Source organism: Rhinolophus sinicus, chromosome 8 (assembly GCF_057876585.1).
Source record: "Rhinolophus sinicus isolate RSI-liver-muscle chromosome 8, RSI-T2T, whole genome shotgun sequence".
In the NCBI taxonomy this organism is placed as follows: domain Eukaryota; kingdom Metazoa; phylum Chordata; class Mammalia; order Chiroptera; family Rhinolophidae; genus Rhinolophus; species Rhinolophus sinicus.
Genome location: NC_142508.1, coordinates 61,937,606 through 61,958,482, shown reverse-complemented (window position 1 = coordinate 61,958,482; position 20,877 = coordinate 61,937,606). Strand labels below are relative to the sequence as shown.

Sequence of the window (20,877 nt, the reverse complement as noted above, 5' to 3'; positions counted from 1 at the left end):
TAGGTCAATGAATGGGTTGTTGATCATTTTAATTAGTGCGTGGAATTTTAGGATGTTGTTCATTACTGTTCTTACAGTTGAAATACAATGATGATTTGTCATGTCACTGGTTACGGATAGATCTCATGTAAGAATAATGCCACGTATTTATTTTAATACACAATATTAATTTGTGGTTAGTTTTGTAGGGTTTTCTTCAAACCCCTCACCAATTTATGTGGGACTTGGGTTAATTGTGAGTGGTAGGTTTGGTTGTCAGATTGTGATGAATTTTAAATGGCCTTTTGGGGCTTAATAGTATTTTTAATTTAGGGAGAATGTTAGTAGTCTTTGGTTATACAACTGTTATAGCTACTGAACAATATCCTGAGATGTGAGTTTCTAGTAAAACTATCCTGAGAGCATTTCTCTCTGGTTTAATTATAGAAGTTACATGAATTTTGTACACTAAAAAATGAGGTGGAGGTTTTGTTGAAGTTTAATGGGCTAGGGGAGTGGGTTGTTCATAATATTGGGGATTCTGGATTTTTCAGTGAGAAATTACTCATAGAAACTAAGTATAATCAGGCCTAGGGTCAGTGCAATGAGAAAAGAGAAGTACAATTTGACTAGGCCTTTTCGGTTCTAGTGTAGAAGCTTTTATTTGGAATTGGGAGATTGATTTTGGCAAAGCATTTTCTAATCAGATTAGGTCAAGCAGTAGTGATGCTGATTTTTGGCTTGCTGATAAGTTCATGAATGGTGGGAGGTGGTGTATGGTAGAAAATATCCAGGAAGTTTAGAGAATTTGAATAGGTTTGAAGGATAATTTTAGATTTTGTGTTATAAGGTTGAGTTCAAGTGCCAGAACCAAGCCTAGAACAGTTACTCCTATTCTTTATCTGCCTGTTTTTACACATGGGAGGCCTATGTTATGGATCTTACACATTCACAATGAAACCAGACAGAAATGCTCCCAGAACAGTTTTACCAGAAACTCACATCTAGGACTGTTAGTTTCAGATAATAAGGCATAGTTATCTGTGGAATAGTGTTGGGGAAATATTGTTAGAAATAAAGAAACCAGTAAAGATGCTTCTGACTGAGATGTTTAACAGTTTGTTAGGGGAGAGTTATTTTCATTAATTGAGTAGGAAAGTGTGGTTGTCCTAGGAGTGTGAAGAAGATTGGAGTACTGTAGACAGCTGTTAGGGAAATGGCAACAAGGGTGACTAGCAGGGCTCAGGCATCGGGATGTGATGTCTTAGCGGTTTCACTGATTAAGGCTTTGGGGTGGGCTCCTGTGAGGAACGGCGCTCCTGCTAGTGCTAGGCCTCAATGATGAGTGCGGTTGTGGTGAAGGGAGTGCGTTGACTAGGCCACCTGTTCTTCCAACATCTTGTTTGTTGTTTAGGTTATGGGTAATAGACCCGGGACATAAGAGTAGCATAGCAGTCAAGAGTGTAAGTGTGCAGCTGTGGGGAAATGCTAGATGTGGTTGGTAAATGCCGATGGTCACTATTAGTAGGCCCAGCTGGCTTAAGGTAGAAAAGGTGGTAATGGCTCCTAAGCATAATACTGTTTGGATAAGCTTGTGGTTTTCTGTTAATGGGTAAAATCAGATTAGTAGGAAAATGCCTGCTATGACTATTATCCTTGAGTGGAATAGGGCTGAGATGGGTATAGGGCCTCCTGTAGTGGAAATCATGGGTGAAGTCCAAATGGGGCAGATTTTCCAGTTGCAGCTAGGAGGAGCCCAGCCAGTGGGACATTAGTATTGCTAAGGTTGAGTAAAATCTGTTGAAGATTTCATGAGTTAAAATTGAATAAAAATCATGCCATTGGCATAATAAATCTGATGGCGCAGATTTATAAGATTGCTTAGAGAGCTGTGGTGCTTGTGTCTGTACAACTATGTCATCACCTGATTAGTAAGAATGATAGAATCCTCATCCAGTGAATAGTTGAAAGATTGTTAGTGGTGACTAAGATTAGTATTGTAATGAGAAATGTAAGGACATATTTTTAAAATAGGTTAAATTTAGGGTGAATGTATATATCATGCTGAGAATTCTATGATCGATCATGTGACAAATGGTGCTATTGGTATAAATATTATTGAGAATTAGTCTAGCTTGAAGCTAAGTGTTATTTTTAGTTTGAATAGTTAACTCAATGTCAATTTGAGATGATTATTTCCTAGCCTGATTAGATAAATATTGCTGAGATTAGTCTAGTGATAAAGGTATATGAAATTGTAGTTTTTATATAATGAAGATATGTCTTGCTTTTATAAATATTAGAAGTCATTGTTATGATTAATGGGATTAGTATAAGTAGAGGGAATTAGTATTGAGGAGGCAAATAGATTCATTACTTTTATTTGGAGTAGCAACAGTTTTTTGGCTCCAAAGACCAATGTATAACTCCTATCCTTTAAAAGTTTGAAAAAGCCATACAGTTATATATGGAGGCATGAATTAGCAGTTCTTGCATACTTTTTTGGTAAATAAGAATTTTTAGTTTCTATTATTAATTCACAATCTTATGTTTTCATTAAACTATATTTACAGTACAAAGTTCCCAAAACAATTTTAGGGTTGGTGCATAGGAGTAGAGGGGGCAGCAAGCATATTTTTATGAGGGTATTTTCTTGTATGAAGGATGATTTAATGTTAATGTGATGTGTGTTTTTCTCGTTGTGTCATAATTAATATGTAGAGGGAATATAGGGTGGTAATAACAATGTTAGCTCCTATAAAAATGATAGAAATATTAGACCATAAGAATGTTGATGTTATCTACGAATAATTCTACAATTAAATTAATTGTTGAGGGTAAAGCCAATAGTCATCATACTGCTATCAGTGGAAGAATTGTTTGTAGGCTGCTAGCTAAAATTATAGTTTAGCTATGAATTTGTTCATAATTTGAGTTTGCTTGGCAGAATAGTATTGAGGATGTAAGGCAGTGTGTGATTATCAGGGCTGTGGTTCCTGTGTAGCTTCAAGGTGTTTGAATAAAGATAGCTCCAATTATTAGTGCTACACGGCCGATGGGAGAGTGATGCGATGAGTGATTTTTAAGTCTGTGTGGTGTAGACAGATAGAAGTGGTTATAGTTAGGCTCCTAAGGATACTATTAGGAAGAGGTAGGTATGCTATAAAGTTAGGGGGTTAGCATTATTGTAACTCACGGCATACCATAGCCCCCTAGTGGAAGTAATAACAGCTGCAAGAGCTACAGATGGGGGCCAATGGTAGGGGCTTCTACATGTGCTTTTGGGAGTCATAAATGGAGGCTGTAGAGAGGCATTTTTACAATGCGTGGTAGTCATAGAAAAATATTAGATCAAGAAGTAGGCAGAGGTTGAATCCAGATTTCCCTATACAGTTTTGAATATAGATTAGTGCAATGAGGAGTGGAAGTGATCACACTTGTTGTAAAACAGGAAGTAAAGTCGTTCTGTTTGACTTCCTCAGCGAGTGGTAAGGCACTAGTGTCGCTTCAAATAGAATGTAAAATAGGATGTTCTGTGGCAGTAAATGTTGTAATTAGTAATATTGGCATATCCTGGAATTGTCAGAAATGCAGAATCTTAGGCCTCACCCCAGAATCTGCATTTAACAAAATTACCAGATGATTCCTATACACGTTAAAATTTGAGTAGCACTCTAAAACATCTTCCAACATGTGGTCCTCTGACTAGAACTGTTTTCTAGTCCAAGATAAGTACAGAAATTGAGAGTAAGCAATTTCTAAACTTTTATAGCAGTTGGGCAGACTAATTTTAGGTCTTTTGAATCTAATTTTCAAAATGGAGCTTGTATTTTATAGGCCTCTGTTCTATTTCACTTTTCTAGTAATTAATTTTTATTGTATTTTACAAAAGTACCAGTCCCTTATGGACTGGAATGTTTTTAAAGAAGTCCTTCACGTTAGTTTGAGAAGCACTGCTTAGTTAGCTTTTTTGTTTCAACACTTCATCTCATAGTAGATTCTCAACAAATGTTAGTGAATAACTGCTTAATGAAATATAACATTTTTTGGCCTATATTTGAATTTTCGACAGCAAAATGTTCTTCATCATTACCTGGTTCAAGAGATAAGAAGAACCCCATCTATGTAGCCCCATCTATTAACAGTCCAGTTAAGCGCCCAGAAGGAACCTTGAAAGAGAAGAAACTTTTCAAGCTGACAGGAGATACTTTGGGTATGGAGATAATGGCAGCATGTTGGTACTGCAGCACGTTTCCCAGCAAGGAGAGTGGGAGTGAGAGTAAAATGGAAAATATAGACCGGGGAAAGGCATTTTAAGATAGTCATCTTTAAAATTCTGGGTTCCAGTAAACAAGGTGGTATGGTAAATGGAAAGATTCCTGAACTTGGAGTCTTGAGCTCTGAGTGCTTGAATAAGTCACTTTCTCTACCTAGGAAATCTAACAACAAAACGATCTATTAGGTCAGTGCAAAAGTAATTGAATTTTTTGCAATTATTTTTAACCTTTTAAAACACCTTTTAAAATTACTTTTGCACCAACCTAATACATACTTGACAGGGTGGAGGAAAAATGAATGTGCTTTGAAAAATGGTTATCCTGTCAGTACAAAGTAACTGATTCAGCACAGCTAGTGTTCGCATTCCCAGAACCAAAGAAGACAAATTCTGTTTTGAACATACATGCCTTCCCTTCTGGTGAGCACTGGTAGAGAGGGGGAATAAGAGGGGGAAAAGAGCAAGGAGGAGGGTTTGGGGGGCATTTAGTTCTGAGAATTAAAATACACAATTTTAGTGTGGGATTTTAAGTAAAATTTCTAATTAGTGGCAGAATAATTCTGGGAAGGAATATATACAGAGGGTGCCAAAAAATGTATACATATTTTAAGAAAGGAAAATACTACATTAAAATTGTAATACTTAATATATACCGATAACAAAAGATGAATACAAGTCATGTGTATACATCTTTGGCACCCCCAGTAAAATATACCAGGGGTGCCAAAAAAAAGTATACAAGTGGACACTTTGGTCAATGTTGCTCAAGCAGTAATTTGCCGTAAATCGTAAGTGTCTGGACGCTGATGGTAACCACTTTAGCACCTCTTGTAATAGCAGACGTCAAACATGATTGTATTCATCTTTTAGTATAGATATATATTGAATATTACAATTTTAATAGTTTTTTCCTTTCCTAAAATGTGTATACATTTTTTTGGTACCCTCTGTATATTGATTAGCACTAAGAGCCAAATGCTTTGGCTTATCTGTTTACAATGATTAGGTAGAACCATATGAAACTGCCAATTTTTGACTGTTTTTGACGTATGAAAGTCTATATAGGTTTAGGAAAAATGAAGAAAAGTTGTAGAGGCTTTCTAAGCTAAATGCTCAATGGTTATTTTTTCCTCTTCTATAATAGTACAAATCGCCTTCCTCATCCTGTTGATGACTACAGTCTACTCTGCACAGAACTCCAGTAGATTTTACCTCCATCAAGCTCTCCTGAAGAGCTTTTCTCACCGTTTTTCAGAGATCAAACTTCTTAAGCATTTCTACCCCTGGGCCAGTCACACCCTCCTTCCTAACCTGTACGGACATTACAGAGGTAAGAACACAGTCCTGGGCCCAGCTGGGGCACAGTGAATTTTCCAAATACCCCTACCATGACACATTAGAACACTGGAGAAAGGTCGCTGACTTTTTCAATATGGCTGCACCTCTATGGGGCCCCCCCAAGGATCCACTCCTTAGACCTCATCTAAGCAGGCTCAGGTTTGTCACTTCAGTCAAGGGTGATCAGGCCCAAGGGGCCGATTCCCACTGCTGAGTCTCAGAAGAGACTGATAAACAAGAATGAGAATTTATTCACTTAAAGCATGAAGAGTAACGGGAGTGATTCTTGGGACTGCCTTCTTGTGAAGGAGGGAACCACATGTAGTGAGCACAGAACCAGGAAAAGGGTGACCAGAAAGATCTCCACACCAGATCATATTTTGATATATTGCCTGATGTGCAGTCTTGTCTAAGTCTGTGACATGTCTGTAACTTTTATGTGGTTATCCAGTCCAGTTCCACAAATACGTATTGAACATCTCATATGCTGGGAACTGTCCTAGACGTGAATGATAAAAAGATGGACATAATATGGTTTGTATCCTCAAAGAACCTCACCACTGAGAGGAGCTGGTATGCTTTGCCCTGGGCAGTGTTAGAGAAATGCTAAAAAAAAAATCTCTTTCCTGAGGAACACTTCTTGTTCAATGTTTTTCACCAGTTACCAACACTTTGTCATATTATTACTTTATATCTTATTAAGTAAGCTATATTCTGGAAATGTGTCGCATTCATTTATCTGAGGATTGGTGGCTTCCTGTTGGGATTTGGAACATTTCCTAGGTTCCTGAAAGAAATCCAAAAGACATGTTCATCTCAGCAAACATTTAGTTTTTACTGAAAGGTGTACGAGGTGCAGTTAGGAGAGTTTTTACAGATGGCAACTCCTGTTCATTGCATGTTCTTTGTAGTTCGGTTTTAGATGACAACAGTTCTAGGTTCAGGGCACATTCCATTCCAGTCTGTAACTGTCTATGCTAAAGAAAATACTAACTAGATAAAAAGGAAACTGAGCTGTGGGGGGCTAAGGCCAGTGCCATCATGAGAGGCATAGCTCTCTTCTTGGACTCGTTGGTTCTGCAGTTCAGTGTCATGGTCCAAAAGCACAGACCCAGAAGCCAGACTCCTGGGTGCATGCACATCCTTGCTCTCCACTTACCAGAAGTGTGTTCTTGGGTAAATTCCTCAACCTTCTGCACCTTAGTTTCCCCATCTACACAGTGGGGCTAATCTTAGGATCTACCCTATAAGATTAATATGAAGATCAGAAGCTTAGTAGATCTAAGTGTTTAGAACAGTGTATTAGCACATAGTATTATTCACTGGATAAGTGTTAGCTGTTATTATTAACTGTGGCAACTGGAGCTTAGGCTAATCTGCTAGACCCACAAAGGAACATGAGTTACCTGGACATATAAAAACAACAGCATTCTGTACATGTAGATAAACAAGTAGAACTAAGTAAACATGGGTGAAGCATAGTCAAAATTGGCACTAAAATGGTTATCTCTTCATCTCCGAAAACTCTTTACTTTCAGAATTGCTGTAGCCCAGTCATATTAGTCCAGTTACTTTCAGGAACATTGAAGCCCAAGCCGTTCACGGCAGATAATCTCTATCTTGTAAATACATAACTGTCCTAAATAGCATGGTCCAGTGTTTATTCACATTTAGGGAAAGGTCTTTTTCTTTGTAGGATTGAATTTAAATTTCTCTTGCAGTAATTTAAGCTTGATTTTTCTCTTTTGACTTTCTTCGAGATGGAAAACAACTGATCAAAATTTAGCATAGTTGTGTATATTTTTCATTTAGGAAATACAAAGTGAGACCACATTTGAAGGTTGTCACTTCTTACCTTTCTCTTTTATCTTCTGCAGAACTCTGTCCTTTAATAACTACTGCAAACCTTTTCCTACCAAATTCTCTAACATAATCATTCTTTCATATTAAAATATTTGTTAATAATTAAAACATGAATATGGAGAAAATTCAATGTACAACTGTATATTGTGCAACTCTCCTTTGTTCCATGATCCCCCTTTTCTATTTCCAAGAGGCAACTACATGCCCAATTTATTTTATATTTTTTCAGAGGTAATCTATATTTGCAAATATATTTAAGGATAAATGGTAGCATACTATAAACATTGTCATGCATTTTGCTGTTTTCCCTTAATAATTTACCTGGAAATTGTTCCAGTATATAAAAGCTATCCCTAGTATGTTTTATTCACTTACTATATAGTATTCCATTGTATGGATGTACCATAATTTATATAACCAGCTCCTAATTGATAAACATTTGATAGTTGCCAATCTTTTATTGTTAGCAATGTTACCATTAATACCATTTTACATATGTATTTCACATGTGTATAAATATATCTGTAAGATAAATATCTTGAAAAGATTTGCTAAAAATATATATACATTTTTAATTTAGAAAGATTATTGCCAAATTGTTCTCCTTAGTTGTACCAGTTACACTCCCATGAGCAATGTATACGTCTCCAACAGCCCCATGAAAATTGGTGTTTTCAAACAATACACATAGCTTTGAAATCTACGAAAGGCTTTGCGACTGCACTCATGAGAAAATACAAGTTAAAACTAAAATAAGGTACTATTTTTCACCTCCCACATGGGCAAAACTTGCCTCTGTTCTTGCCCTTCTTCATTCCATCCTCCCCATGTTATTTTGTTTAAAACATAAATCTGTGTTGCTCCCTTGTTCAAAATGTCCCAATGGATTCCATCACATTTAAAATCCCAAACCCTTTCCAAAGCTTACAAGGGCCTGCGCAGTCTGGCCCCCAGCAACGTCTGTTATTTCATCTCCTACCCCTCTCACCCTCATTCACTCTGCTTCAGCTACGCAAGCTTCTGTGCTCTCCCCAGATACACCAAGTGTGTTGTCGCCTGGCAGGCTTAGAACTTGCTGTTGCCCTGATTGATATCCGCATTTATTAGTTTCTCTTAAAAGCCACCCCCTCAGAGAAACTTTCTCTAATCACCCTTCCTCCTAAATGAAAAGTGCTGCTCCCTCCCCACAAAACTCTCCACCCCTTCATCCTACTTGACTTTTCTTCACAGCACTAGCAGTACCTGAATACTGTCTGATTATTGCCTCTCTCCCTCCTCAGATGTGAGCTCTCTGTGGACAGGGAGGGGCTCTCTCGTCCACTGCTGTGTCCCAGCACCTGTTAATAGAACAGGACCTGCTATATGTGAGCGCTCAGTACGTACTGATTGAAAGACTGAATGAATATCGTTCCATCATCTTTGCCCATCTGTCATTGGGCTGCTTGGTTTTGTTTGCTTATTTTGATAAGTGGGAATCTTTTATGTGTTAAGAGGTTATTTAGTTGTAGATATAGATTTAGATATTTATATAGATACAAACTAACAAAGTAATTTAGGGAACTGCTATCTTTATGATGTTCTTTTCCTATCTGGGAATATGGTATGCTTTTCTATTTTCATCTCATCCTTAGTAACATTCAAAATTGCGCTTCATATAATTCTTGCACATCTCGTTAGGTTTAGTTTACCTTTTGTGTTGCTGTTGTAAATGAGATCTTTTATTTCTCTATACCTTCTAAGTAAATATTGCTTGGTTATATGAAGACTATTGATTTCTTTATATTTAGTACCCAGCCACTTTGCTGAATTATCTTTTTGTAAGTAATAATTTTTAGGTTGATTCTTTTTCTCCCAGACTTCTTGAGATATAATTGTCAAAAACTGCGTATGTTTAAGGTACAATATGCTGTTTTGGTATACAAATACATTGTGAAATGATTACCACAATCGAGCTAATTAACATTTCCATCTCACAGTTACCTGTTTTATTTTGTTTTTGGTGTGGAAAGTTATATGGCTGTTGCAGGATCTTCAGTCAGAGTGTTTGGTGAGCTTGCCTCCAGGGGCTCCTGGACCATGGCTGAGAGGGACTAGAGCTGGGTCACGGGGCTGACGTCCGCACGCCTATTATCTGAGGCACAAGTGACTCCTCCTGGGTCCCTTGGATATAGTGCTGGTGGCAGGACCGAGGTCAGATGGCACTGGAGCTAAGTCCACAGGATGACAAAACTATTTCTAGGTCTGTAGCCTGGCCCACAATTGGTGAGTCAGCCAACTGTGTGGGACCTCCCTTCTCAAAACGGACTTGTTGGTCTTGGACTCCACGGGAGTTTCAGAATTGCCTCCTTAAATCCCAAAGCTCCCACAAAGGCACGTTTGTCTGGATGGCTGCCAAATTATTATTGAGGAGATACAAGCAGAAATCTCATATCCCACCATCTTGCTGACGTTTCATTTGATTCTCATCATCTATCTAGATCATTATCTACAAATTATCATTTTACTTCCTTTTTTTTACTTGCATACCCTTTTTAAAAAAATCTGTTTGCATTTGCTAGAAACTCCTAAAGTGTTTTTAAAGATAGTGGTCAAAATGTTCATTTTTTGTTACTAACTGAATGACGCAGTTTTTACAGTGGCTCCTTGTACTCTCTCTTTAGGATTTATTACTGACGGGAACGCCTTTCTTTTGGGCAACGTTCTCCTTCGTCAGATTCGCACTCCTGGTGCCAAAGTCTTTCCAATTGGAATGTTTCCCCAAGAACAAGTGAAGACATCTCACCAAGATCTGGAGGATACAGAGAACTACGGGGTTAACTGGCAGCCCCTTGAAGCAAACAGCACAAAAGCAGACAGCATTTGGCATTATCAGAATCAGGAGACACTGGGTGGCTATCCCATCCAAGGGGAATTTGCAACTTACTCAGGAGGAGGATATGTTGTCAGACTTGGAAGAAACTCCACTACTGCGATCAGGTGAGCAAGCCTGAGCCCTAAACAAAAGGGTCAAGATGTCTGCTTCTGTCCATTCTAGGACGAGAAGGAATTAGTGACCCGTGTGAGTTCTGACAGCCACCATGCTACTAAACTGTGAAACCTGCTGACTTTTATACTATTAAGGAAATGTCTTTTAGTTGAACAATTTCCTTATTCAACTTCAAACTACCAGGTATGTTTTGGTTTGCCAATTCTCATTACTTTTCTCATCTGGAAAAACATCAATTTCAATTCTAGCTGCAGTTAAACTCAGGTAACTCTAGCTTAGGCAAACTGTACTCATCAAATATAAAACACTGCCCTTCATGGACCACCATCAATCCAAAATTCAAATGCCAAAATTAAATTGCCAGAGACTTATCGTTTTGTATATGAATCCTGAGAGTCTTTGTCATTATGTATGAAAAAGTCTAAATCAAAATGATTCTCATTTAAGTTTATAACAAGAAATTAATAAAAAACAATGCCAACCAAATGCCATTTCCACCCCTTAACACCTCTCAAAACTGAATAGCTGTTAGTAAAGAGGAGCTTAACACTTCAAATAGAGAAGTAGTTGACCCAGCATATAAAACTAATTCCTCCTCAGACCTTCATTGCCAAATATGTTCTTGAACATTTAACCTTGGTGTGATTACTACTGTGAGATTTTTATTTTTATAGTCTTCTAAATTTATATTCATGTTAACACTAGTGAAAGACGTGGCATTAGTAACCATATGAAATATTGTACAGGTGAACCAGACTGGGAAATGCAGCTACTCAGGTGGTGTGAGTTAGTACTGGAAAGGCCAGGGCATTTTCCTGCTTTGCAGGGTTGAGTGGGCAAAGTAGCAGTGCTGTCCTTCTGTTTTCCCAGAGTCCTGCAACATCTGGAACAGAGCCACTGGCTAGACCGTTTCACCAGAAGCCTCTTTGTGGAATTTGTGGTCTTCAATGCTAATGTGAACCTGTTCTGTGTAGTCACCCTGATTTTGGAATCCAGCAGTGTGGGTATGACAGCCTCTTCTCTCCTCTCTGTGACTTGGGTATCTCAGAGTCCCAATTTCTTATACCATTACAAGACATTTTATTTTTTTTAAGATTTTATTATGGAAAGGGAACAGGACTTTATTGGAGAACAGTGTGTACTTCCAGGACTTTTTCCAAGTCAAGTTGTTGTTCTTTCGATCTTAGTTGTGGAGGGCGCAGCTCAGCTCCAGGTCCAGTGGTGGTGGTTAGTTGCAGGGGGCGCAGACTACCATCCCTTGTGGGAGTCGAACTGGCAACCTTGTGGTTGAGAGCCCGCGCTCCAACCAACTGAGCTATCTGGCCACCGGGGAGCTGAGTGGCAGCTCACTGACGTCATTCTAGCTACAGAGGGCGCAGCTCGCTGGCCCATGTGGAAATCGGAATTGGCAGCCCCGTTGCCCAGAACTCGGGTTCTAACCAACTGAGCCACCCAGCCACCCAACAAGACATTTTAATTAAAAGTTACTACACATAATTTTAAAGGTCAAATAGTTCAATGCAAAAACTAGCAGTCCTCATTCCCCACCTCATTCCTGCTCCCCAGAGACTGCTACTGTCAGTTTTTAAACTGGTTCTTTTGGAATTTAAAAATTAACATGCTTATTTTATGAATCTGCGGTTTTAGATAGTATTTTTTATGATGATGATTTACTTTCTTATACCCACACATACTCCTAACATACACATACATACACACCTTTCTGTTTTCTCATTCTCCCAAATATAGTAATATAATCTATGGCTAATATTGAGTATTTCCATTACTGTGATAATATTTTCCAAAGATGAGCCATGTAACATATTTCAATTTCCTTTCTTTCACAACTGTTTTCCCTAGAGTTTATTACTTTTTAATTTGCTTGGTTTTGCATGCATTCTATCATTAATTCATCACCACACTCTTCCTAGAAGTAAAAATCTCATTCTGGGGTGGCCAGATGAGATGGCTCAGCTGGTTAGAGCACGAGCTCTGAACAGCAGGGTTGCCGGTTCAGTTCCCACTTGGGCCAGTGAGCTGCGCACTCCCCACAACTAGATAGAAGGACGACTTGGAGCTGATGAGCCTTGGAGAAACACCGTTCCCCAATATTCCCTGATAAAAAATTTAAAAAAAAATCTCATTCTATCCAAAAGTATCACATAACCTATGATTTGATCTTAAGAGACACCCTCTCTAGGGGCTTCCATCCTTTTAGCACAGTCTGGATTGGTTATTCTCTAGGCCTGCTCTAGAGCTCTTATCCTGGATTCTCCCTTCACTGTCATCCTAAGGATCATCTTTACCCCTTTCCTCTCTGTTGGATCCCATTTCTCCTAGATCCTATGTCTTCCTCTCTTGGTTTACTTTCTCATTTTGCTGGAGCACATCCTATGGTAACTTCCTGAAAGGGTGTAAGGGAAGTAAATTTTTTGAAGCCTTACATGTCCAAAAACAATTGTTTTCTGCTATCACATTTGATTGCTTATTTGACTGAGTACAACTTTTTTACAGAATTTTGAAAAGTATAGCTCCCTTGCCTTTCAGTTTCTCATACTACTTGCTGTTAAGCAATACGATGAGGCCCCTGCTCCCAAAAGGTTTCAGAATTGTCTTTGTCCCCAGGGTTATGAAAGGACCTGACCTCATGGTGAGTCCTTTAGTTCTGAGAATATTTCTTGTGTTTTTTTTGTAAATTTCTCCTCTATTTTCTCTGTTCTCTTTTTCTGATATTCCTGGAATTTTGAGGTAGGAACTCTTGGACTGATCCTCTGATTTTCTTGTTTTTGCTTTTATTTTCCATCTTTTCCTTCTACTTTCTGAGATTACTTCAAGTTCTAAACAATTTGAATTTTTCATTTTTATAATTTCCAAAAATTGTGTTCTCATTTCTTTTTCAGTCTCCTGTTCTTTTGGGGAATCAATATCCTCTCAACTTTCTGAAGATACGGGAGATGCCAAAAAAATGTATCCACATGACTTGTATTCATCTTTTGTTTTGGTATATATTACAATTTTAATAGCTTTTTCCTTTCTTAAAATGTGTATAATTTTTTGGCACCCTCTGTATTATAGGTTCATTTTATTTTTATTAGCTCCTTCACTTCCTCTAATTCCTCTGAGCTTTTTAATTTTTATTTTCTATTTTCTTTTGCTCTCCAGTTTTCAATTTAGAGGTTTAAGTATCTGGCTGTTCTTTCATATTTAAGAGACAGGCAGTTTAAAAAAAAGAAAAAAAAGCAAGTGGTTAGAAGCTCAGCTGGTATCTGTCTTTTCTCTTGGGCAGTTTTCAGAGAGGGACTCTCCAAACTCCTGCCTTGAGGAGATAAGCCTGTTAAGACTTCTTAGAGCCAGCTGAGAAAAGGGGACTGGGAAGGACCTCACCGTGATGCAGTATGTAAACTTTCTCTTAATTCCCTTTTCCAGTAGACTTGCAGATATCCAGTAAGTTCAGATTCTCTAGTTCAACATCACTAGGAAATATACACCTCTAGTCTTGGGGTCATGAAAGGCAGGATGTGTAGCAAATACCTAGTTGTGACGGAGAGAGGCGATCTGGGATCTAATTGCTTATGTTTAAACTTGCAATTCTATTTTTAGTTCCACTTGATCCTCTACCTTCAGAGGTACCTGAAGCCTCCAATTCCTCAGCCTTTCCTGGGTTTTGTGGTAAGAATTGGCTTGCTTCTAGGCTTCCTGCACTGCTTAGGTTTCAGCTTTCTTGAATCTGGTCAGTGTCGTTCACCTATTTTCCGACTTCCAACAGTTTATAACTCTCATTTGCCCTCCTCTTCTTCATCTTTGTTTTTATCCCTTCTTCGTCATTGTAGTGCCATTTGGTGAGGGACTGGAAGGAAACTGGTACATTCAATTCCCCTACCTTTAATAGAAGTCTGTCCTAATCCTACTTCCTTTCTCCTTTTTTCTCTCCCCAGAATTTGCCCACAAGTGTCCTTCCATTTACCACCAGATGTTACTTCTAATCAGGAAATTTTTCTTCCCAGACCCACACAGAGACCACTGCTCTTACACTTCTAAATGGAGTGTGAAGCCTTCCTGAGAGTCTTCCTACGGTTTTTATTGTTAACTACCAAAAAACTAGGGGTAAAATAAACATGGGGAAAAGTTCGTCTTGAGAGCTACCTATGTGAAGCAGAATTCCTTTGTTCTTAAAATGTACTTTTTACTACAAGGGGTGCACCTTAGTTCTAATATTTTGGGGTTTTATGTAAAATTATATTCACAAGACCTTTCATGTGTTTATAAAATATCAATAATCTGTCTTTCCAGGTGGAGTCTGAAGCTATTTTTAGTCTATCTATATAAACATCTGAGTATTCATGGGATACTATTAGTGCTTTATACATGCAAAATAAATCTGAAATGGTTAATGGTTAATTTCTGAAAATGTATTTTAAATATCTTTAAACGAAAGTGCCACGCTGAGATTTAATTCAATTCCCCACCAGTTTTTCCATTGCAGTCATCAATTCTGTTTTAAGTGACTGACACTGCACTGCCCTCGAGGTGGGATCAAGTACAATCTTCTCCCTCTACTGACTCTAGTGCAGTCGGCACATTTCTCCAATAGCTTTGCATACATGAGCTCACTTAACATGCATGACATCTTTAGAGGAAATACTAAGTTTAGAACCTCAGAAACATTTGAAATTGATGACACAGGAATAATTGAGGTTATTTCAAAGAGTTTGAAGTGGAAAGGGCTATTCTTGACTATAAATGTTCTTTGTTATTCTCAGGTGCTGTCTTTGCCTCTGTAAGACTGGACACTTTAACTTCCTTTCAGACATCAAAGGACTTTGCCTGGTCTGTCATCTCACAAGTCCTCTATTATTTACTGGTCTGTTACTATGGCTTCATACAGGTGAGTTGAAAATGTTAGATGTAAGATTCTCAAGATTGCCAGGATATTATTTAGGGAGCTCCACAATGAGCTATTACTAGAATTATGACTACGATTTTGATCCTCTCCAGAAGCTTGACTTCAGTTAAAGGCTGACTGGTTTTCCACAGAGTAGCTCTTTGAATTTTCAAGAGTTAAAGAAATAAGTCTGTAGAAAGAATATTTTTTGTACAGTTGTATTACCCTAATATAAGGTAATATCAAGAGACTGAAAGTATGATGAACAGAGCAAGGACTCAAAAATACAGATGACTGGCACCCAAAAGGGAATGTATCTTAAGTCAAATACAATGTTTTATCTTCAGGCTTGATAACGAATTTAGAAGTTTCTTAAGTTTAAGCAACAATAAAAAAAATGCCTGTACCCATGAAAGTTGTATTAGAGAAGGCCACCTTTCCTCTAAGTAGCAGCTCTGAGTGACTGCAGAGCAGAACCAAGACCATAACCCGTTATGTCCAAGTTGGATTAACAAGTCCCCAGCTGAGTGCTCTGCCAGTGTTCCTAACACTTCGTTAGGGAGAGACCTGGATAATCTTCCAGGCAAGCAGTAGTTGACTGTGGTGTCTGTTTAGGGTCACCGGCTGAAACAGCAGAGGTGGAGGTTCTTCACGAAGAAAAAGAACGTTCTGGACATGAGCATAATTCTTATTAGCTTTGTCATCTTGGGGCTTGACATGAAGCTTATTTCTCTACATAAGAAAAACATGGCACAACACCACTGTGACCGTGACAGGTAAGAGGGAGCCAAGGAGCACAGGACGTTGCTCCTTGATGTCCAGAGTTTCCTGATTACAACCAAGTATTCTTTCAAACTCCCCCTCCTGCTCCACTGCTCTCCCAGATCTATATTTTTGTATAATACCAGAGTTAAACACAGAGCTTGGACTAATGTCCATGTTAGAGAAAACAATGAACTAGAAGCCATCTATTACTGCTAATCACGTTGAAAAGCTCTTCTGCCTTTCACATAGCAAGGGCCGCAAATTAATCATGCTGCCCAAGGAATAAAGCCTAAAGCATGACTAATGATCATTCTTTAAATAAAACCACAACACTTAGTACATCCTTTATAGCCAATTTGGTTGCTTTCCGGGTAGGGACATTCATCCATACTGAGATATTCTGGTGTCCCTTTGCGCACCTTTTCTGGTCTTTCTCATGGGGAGAGCACATATTGTCACCTGGTGTTTTTCTAACCTTTCGGTGGTCAAGAGCCTGGGCCACTGATCTGTACAGGACTGAGGCCATGTCCCAGGAAGGCCTTACAGAGGGTTGTTTATGCAGGGGCAGTGGGTCTGTGCAGTTTGAATGATGTTGGCAGCTGCGGTCCAGCCTGCTGCTGTGTGGCACTGCCCAGGTCTTAGACAATAAAAGAACTGTGATAGAGTGCCAGCTTGCTCACATATATGGGGGTCTTCAACATAAAATTATGAATGCATCTCTCACATACTAAAACCTAATTGGTTTTAAAAAAAATAACCCCAATTGGTAAGTAACACCCCTCGCCTCTAGTTTAATCATCTGTCTACTCTCAGCTGTTAAACCTATTAGAGGATCAATTACCTACTGCCAGAGAACAGTACAGGATCAGGGTTACAGAAAACAGACTAGCATAATTGCATGTCTCATTGTGTTAACTCATCTCCTTTTGAGAGAGAGATTTAACTCAAAGCAGAGCAAGAAAGAAGGCTTGGTTTACTTTCCAGGATGAATTTGAAGTCAAGAAATCAGCTAGAGGTCACATTTCAAGGTTTCTTCAGCTCCCAACCAAATACATGGTTTTTTGCCAATCCTCTCATAGCCACAAGTACAGAAGGCCACACGGGATGGCAGTTCTTACATCAAGCGTTTGCGCTAACAGGACTCAAAGAACAGCTGCACTTCAGCAGTGTGAACCCTAGAGAAACTGACATTATAGGAGTTGACAATGAGATACACTTCACAGTGCCTAACTGTCAGCCTGCCTCGGTACAGGTTCATCAACTTCTATGAGGCAATAAAAGTGAACTCAGCTGTCATTCACCTCATGGGCTTCCTGGTTCTGTTGGCAACTTTACAGCTATGGAACCTGCTGCATCATAACCCCAGGCTGCAGATCATCCACAGGACACTCAGCAAAGCCTGGGACGAGGTGGTGAGCTTCTTGCTGGTCATCCTGATCCTGCTGACAGGCTATGCCATTGCTGTAAGCCTCCATTCATGGTGTCTTTTCCTAAGTGCTGTGCTCTTGGAATCCCGTTGCTTCCCTTACAGAAAGGGTCACTACATGGAAAATCATCAGTTCAAGTTGGCAATGAGTTTGGAGAAAAGATAGTGGAGTAAGAAAGCTGGTTTTAGTTGTAGCTCCATACTTAATTAGTAGTATGACTTAAACTCAGATGTGTGTCTCATCTCTAAAATGGGGAGAAAATTTAGCTCATAAGAATGTGAAGGTCAAATAAATTTGATCAAATAAATTTATATAAAAATTATGTAATTACAAAGGAATTTTTTGTGTTTTTTAGGCATAGTAACTGGATGGCCACTAAGGAATTTCTTCAATTTCCATTCCTTTGGTTCTGTTGGCCTCATCATCAAGCACCTCAAGACAGAAAGAACTGCAGTCGCCTCCACTACTCTCTACCCCCTCTGACTGGTCTTTCTCCTCCTTTTCAGTTTAACCTGCTGTTTGGATGGAGCATCTACGACTACAGAACTTTTTTCAGCTCAGTGGTGGCTTTTGTTGGTTTCCTGATAGGAATCTCGAATCACAAAGAGGTGAAACCCTCCATCCTGTCTTCTCTATTTGTTTACTATATCTAACAAGGGTAAAATTGTTTATAAAAGCAGCATACTTGAAAAGGGAAATTTAGATCCTTTGCCATTCTGGTTTATGACACTACCTCTCCATACAGCTTTTGAGTGGCTATTACTCAAAAACCTGTCCCTTCCTAAGTACATAGTCCCGCCTCCCTCACTCCTTGTAGCCTTAATCTTATTGCCAAGGACACTGGGCTTAAATTTGGGATCTCTTACCTGGCCAGATTAACGTGGGGTTGCTGCCCCTTTCTAAATGGCCCTTTGAAATATACAATGAAAATGACAAAAAAAAGAAAAAAGAAAAAAAAGAAAAAAAAATTTAGGTATAATTCCAGGAAGAACTGTGGTATTTGTTTATAGTTAATACTCATTTCAGAGAGCCTATTATTTTCCCCCAGTATCTACCTACACAAATCCCTTTCTATTCAACATAAAAAACAAAGTAGGAAATCCAGATGAGGATTTGGTCCCAAATACATAAAGATTTTATCTGGGAAGAAAAACTTGCAGTTCAAATTAGTGAAACTGGCAAGATTTTCATCAAGGCTTATTTCAAAGGTTAGTATTTAAAATGGGTAAATTAACATAGTTTCTAATATGGAAAGTTACCACCTTCGTAAGATAACTGCTATTTTGGGTGGACTATTTTGTTGTGGTTCTAGTCCCAATCACTAGGGATGAAGCCCTCACCCCTGGAACACTTTATATACATACTAAAGCTCTTGTTAAAAAGTAACAATCAAAATAATTAACTTTTGCTAACTTTCTGAGATTTTTAAAAAAACTTTTCTGCTCTAATCATACAATGTGAAGGGGAAATGGAGTATACTTATTGGAAAAGTCTTATATCACAAACTCAGAGACTGCCCAAACTTCATATAATTAAGCACTTTTAATTAAGTGGATGATAGGCTGGTACTAGGACATGTTTTGTCACATCGGAGCTTTCCATCACAGTGGTATTATAAGTATTCATGATCTAAGTTTTTGGGTTTTTTGTTTTTTTTTAAACAGTGCTCTAGTAGCAACAATGAATGAGCCAATACCAAGGGAAAAATAAACACCTAAATTAATAAGATTGTTATGGAAAGCATTCAAGTGAAGCCCTAAATTTTAGAAGGCTCTCTTTATTCTGAAAAGTAAAGAATGGCAAAACTCAGTACTTATACTTTTCAAGATAATGAAGGGGAAAAAACATACTAAATTAAAAGCTACTTTTCTTTGGCTAACCTGTTAGATATTGGAAAGATCCTGTGTTTAGAGTAGAAGTTTCTTAGACTGGTAGAGACACTTTTCATTGTAATTTCTGGCATTTATTCTTTTAATACGCTTTTGCTACTCATTGAAGCTCCCACGTTTGGATGTATTTTCCAGAACTGCCAAAACTCACAAGCTTTGGATTATTTTAATTTTGCAACTCGCCTGTTTTATTCTTGTGAAAGCCCTGAAGGCACAATTATTTTTACACCCTTAGTGTTAGTCATTTTTGCTCTTCTGTTCACTCAAAAGTATTCTTTTTAATAGTTTTGCTTTTCTCCCCAGTTTCCACCAGATGTGTTTTCTTGTGTGAATATATCCCAAACATTAGCATATAACTAACATTTTTAAAGTAGAAATTAAACTGTCAGTGTTTATCCTTAGAGTGTTTTGTTGTCTTTCCAGATTATTGCTTTAGACCCAATCCTGGGCTCCCTTCTGATCCTCACCAGTGTCATCTTGATGCTACTTGTGATCATTAACCTGTTTGTTTCTGCCATTCTGATGTCCTTTGGTAAAGAAAGAAAGTCCCTTAAGGTAGGTAACTCTGTGGCTTGGCTATCTGAAAGAGCGCTCATACGAAAACTTTCAAGAGCCGAAATGGCATAAAAGTTAAGAATTACCATTATTTATATGGGAAATTTTTTGAGCCTTCTCAGACCCAAAAAATAACCTACCAGGTAACACATCCAACCTAAAATACCACTAACATATAGTAAAAGCAGGAATGATATCATATACAGCTTATATAAAGTGGAAACAATGTATGTACAGTATAATTTCACACACCAGTGCACACTTCCTCTATAACAGCTCACTGAAACTGCAAACACTGAACACTTATTTTCACTTCTCGCCTTTTCAATGAAAGCGAAAGTCCTCCTCAGATCTCTTTCGGTTCGCGAAAGGTACTAACAGGTACTAACATAGGTCTTTCCTAAAAGTGAAGTGGCATAAAGAACTTTCGAAAAGCAGCGGATACCTGTATAAACATTTATGCCACTGGCAGATCTCAACTGTAGCTGCTTCAGACTGATGCAGTGCACAAAACCAGCACATTCCTTTTATGAGTCTCCAGAGCTCTGCCAAGTATTTTCCTAGGAAACCCAGCTCAGTAAGACTGCATTACATTCTACCCACTGTCCTATAAATAGCTGGCCTTCAACTATTACATAGCAGAAACACTCCAATGCCTGACAGCAAATCATTAAAAGGAAACAGTATCTTTACTATTTATATTGACTTTTTTTCTATCTGGTCTTTTCCGCCATCATTAGCAACAATTTCAATTTCCTTGCTTTTCTCCTTTTGTCTTCCAATAGACAGAAGCTTCACTGATAGATATACTGCTACAGAGGCTCTCGAATTTATTAGGAATCCAGCAGCACCAGAACACATGTGAGTAAACAGCTGTGACAGCAATGGGCATTGACACTAAAGTTTTAAAAGATGAA

The 20,877-nt window shown here is 38.4% G+C and overlaps 1 protein-coding gene across 1 annotated transcript in view; it reads left to right on the top strand.

Annotated features, from left to right (window-relative positions):
• The window catches only part of PKD1L3 (polycystin 1 like 3, transient receptor potential channel interacting), a 65,920-nt gene that overhangs the window by 41,670 nt on the left and 3,373 nt on the right, over positions 1 to 20,877 (top strand). Inside the window, exons 23-32 of the mRNA XM_088800260.1 lie at positions 4,052 to 4,192; positions 5,400 to 5,585; positions 10,117 to 10,432; positions 11,313 to 11,446; positions 15,203 to 15,327; positions 15,940 to 16,100; positions 17,342 to 17,552; positions 18,023 to 18,124; positions 19,829 to 19,960; positions 20,746 to 20,821. Of these exons, the coding sequence (XP_088656386.1) occupies positions 4,052 to 4,192; positions 5,400 to 5,585; positions 10,117 to 10,432; positions 11,313 to 11,446; positions 15,203 to 15,327; positions 15,940 to 16,100; positions 17,342 to 17,552; positions 18,023 to 18,124; positions 19,829 to 19,960; positions 20,746 to 20,821 (1,584 nt within the window). The remainder of the gene's footprint in view (positions 1 to 4,051; positions 4,193 to 5,399; positions 5,586 to 10,116; positions 10,433 to 11,312; positions 11,447 to 15,202; positions 15,328 to 15,939; positions 16,101 to 17,341; positions 17,553 to 18,022; positions 18,125 to 19,828; positions 19,961 to 20,745; positions 20,822 to 20,877) is intronic.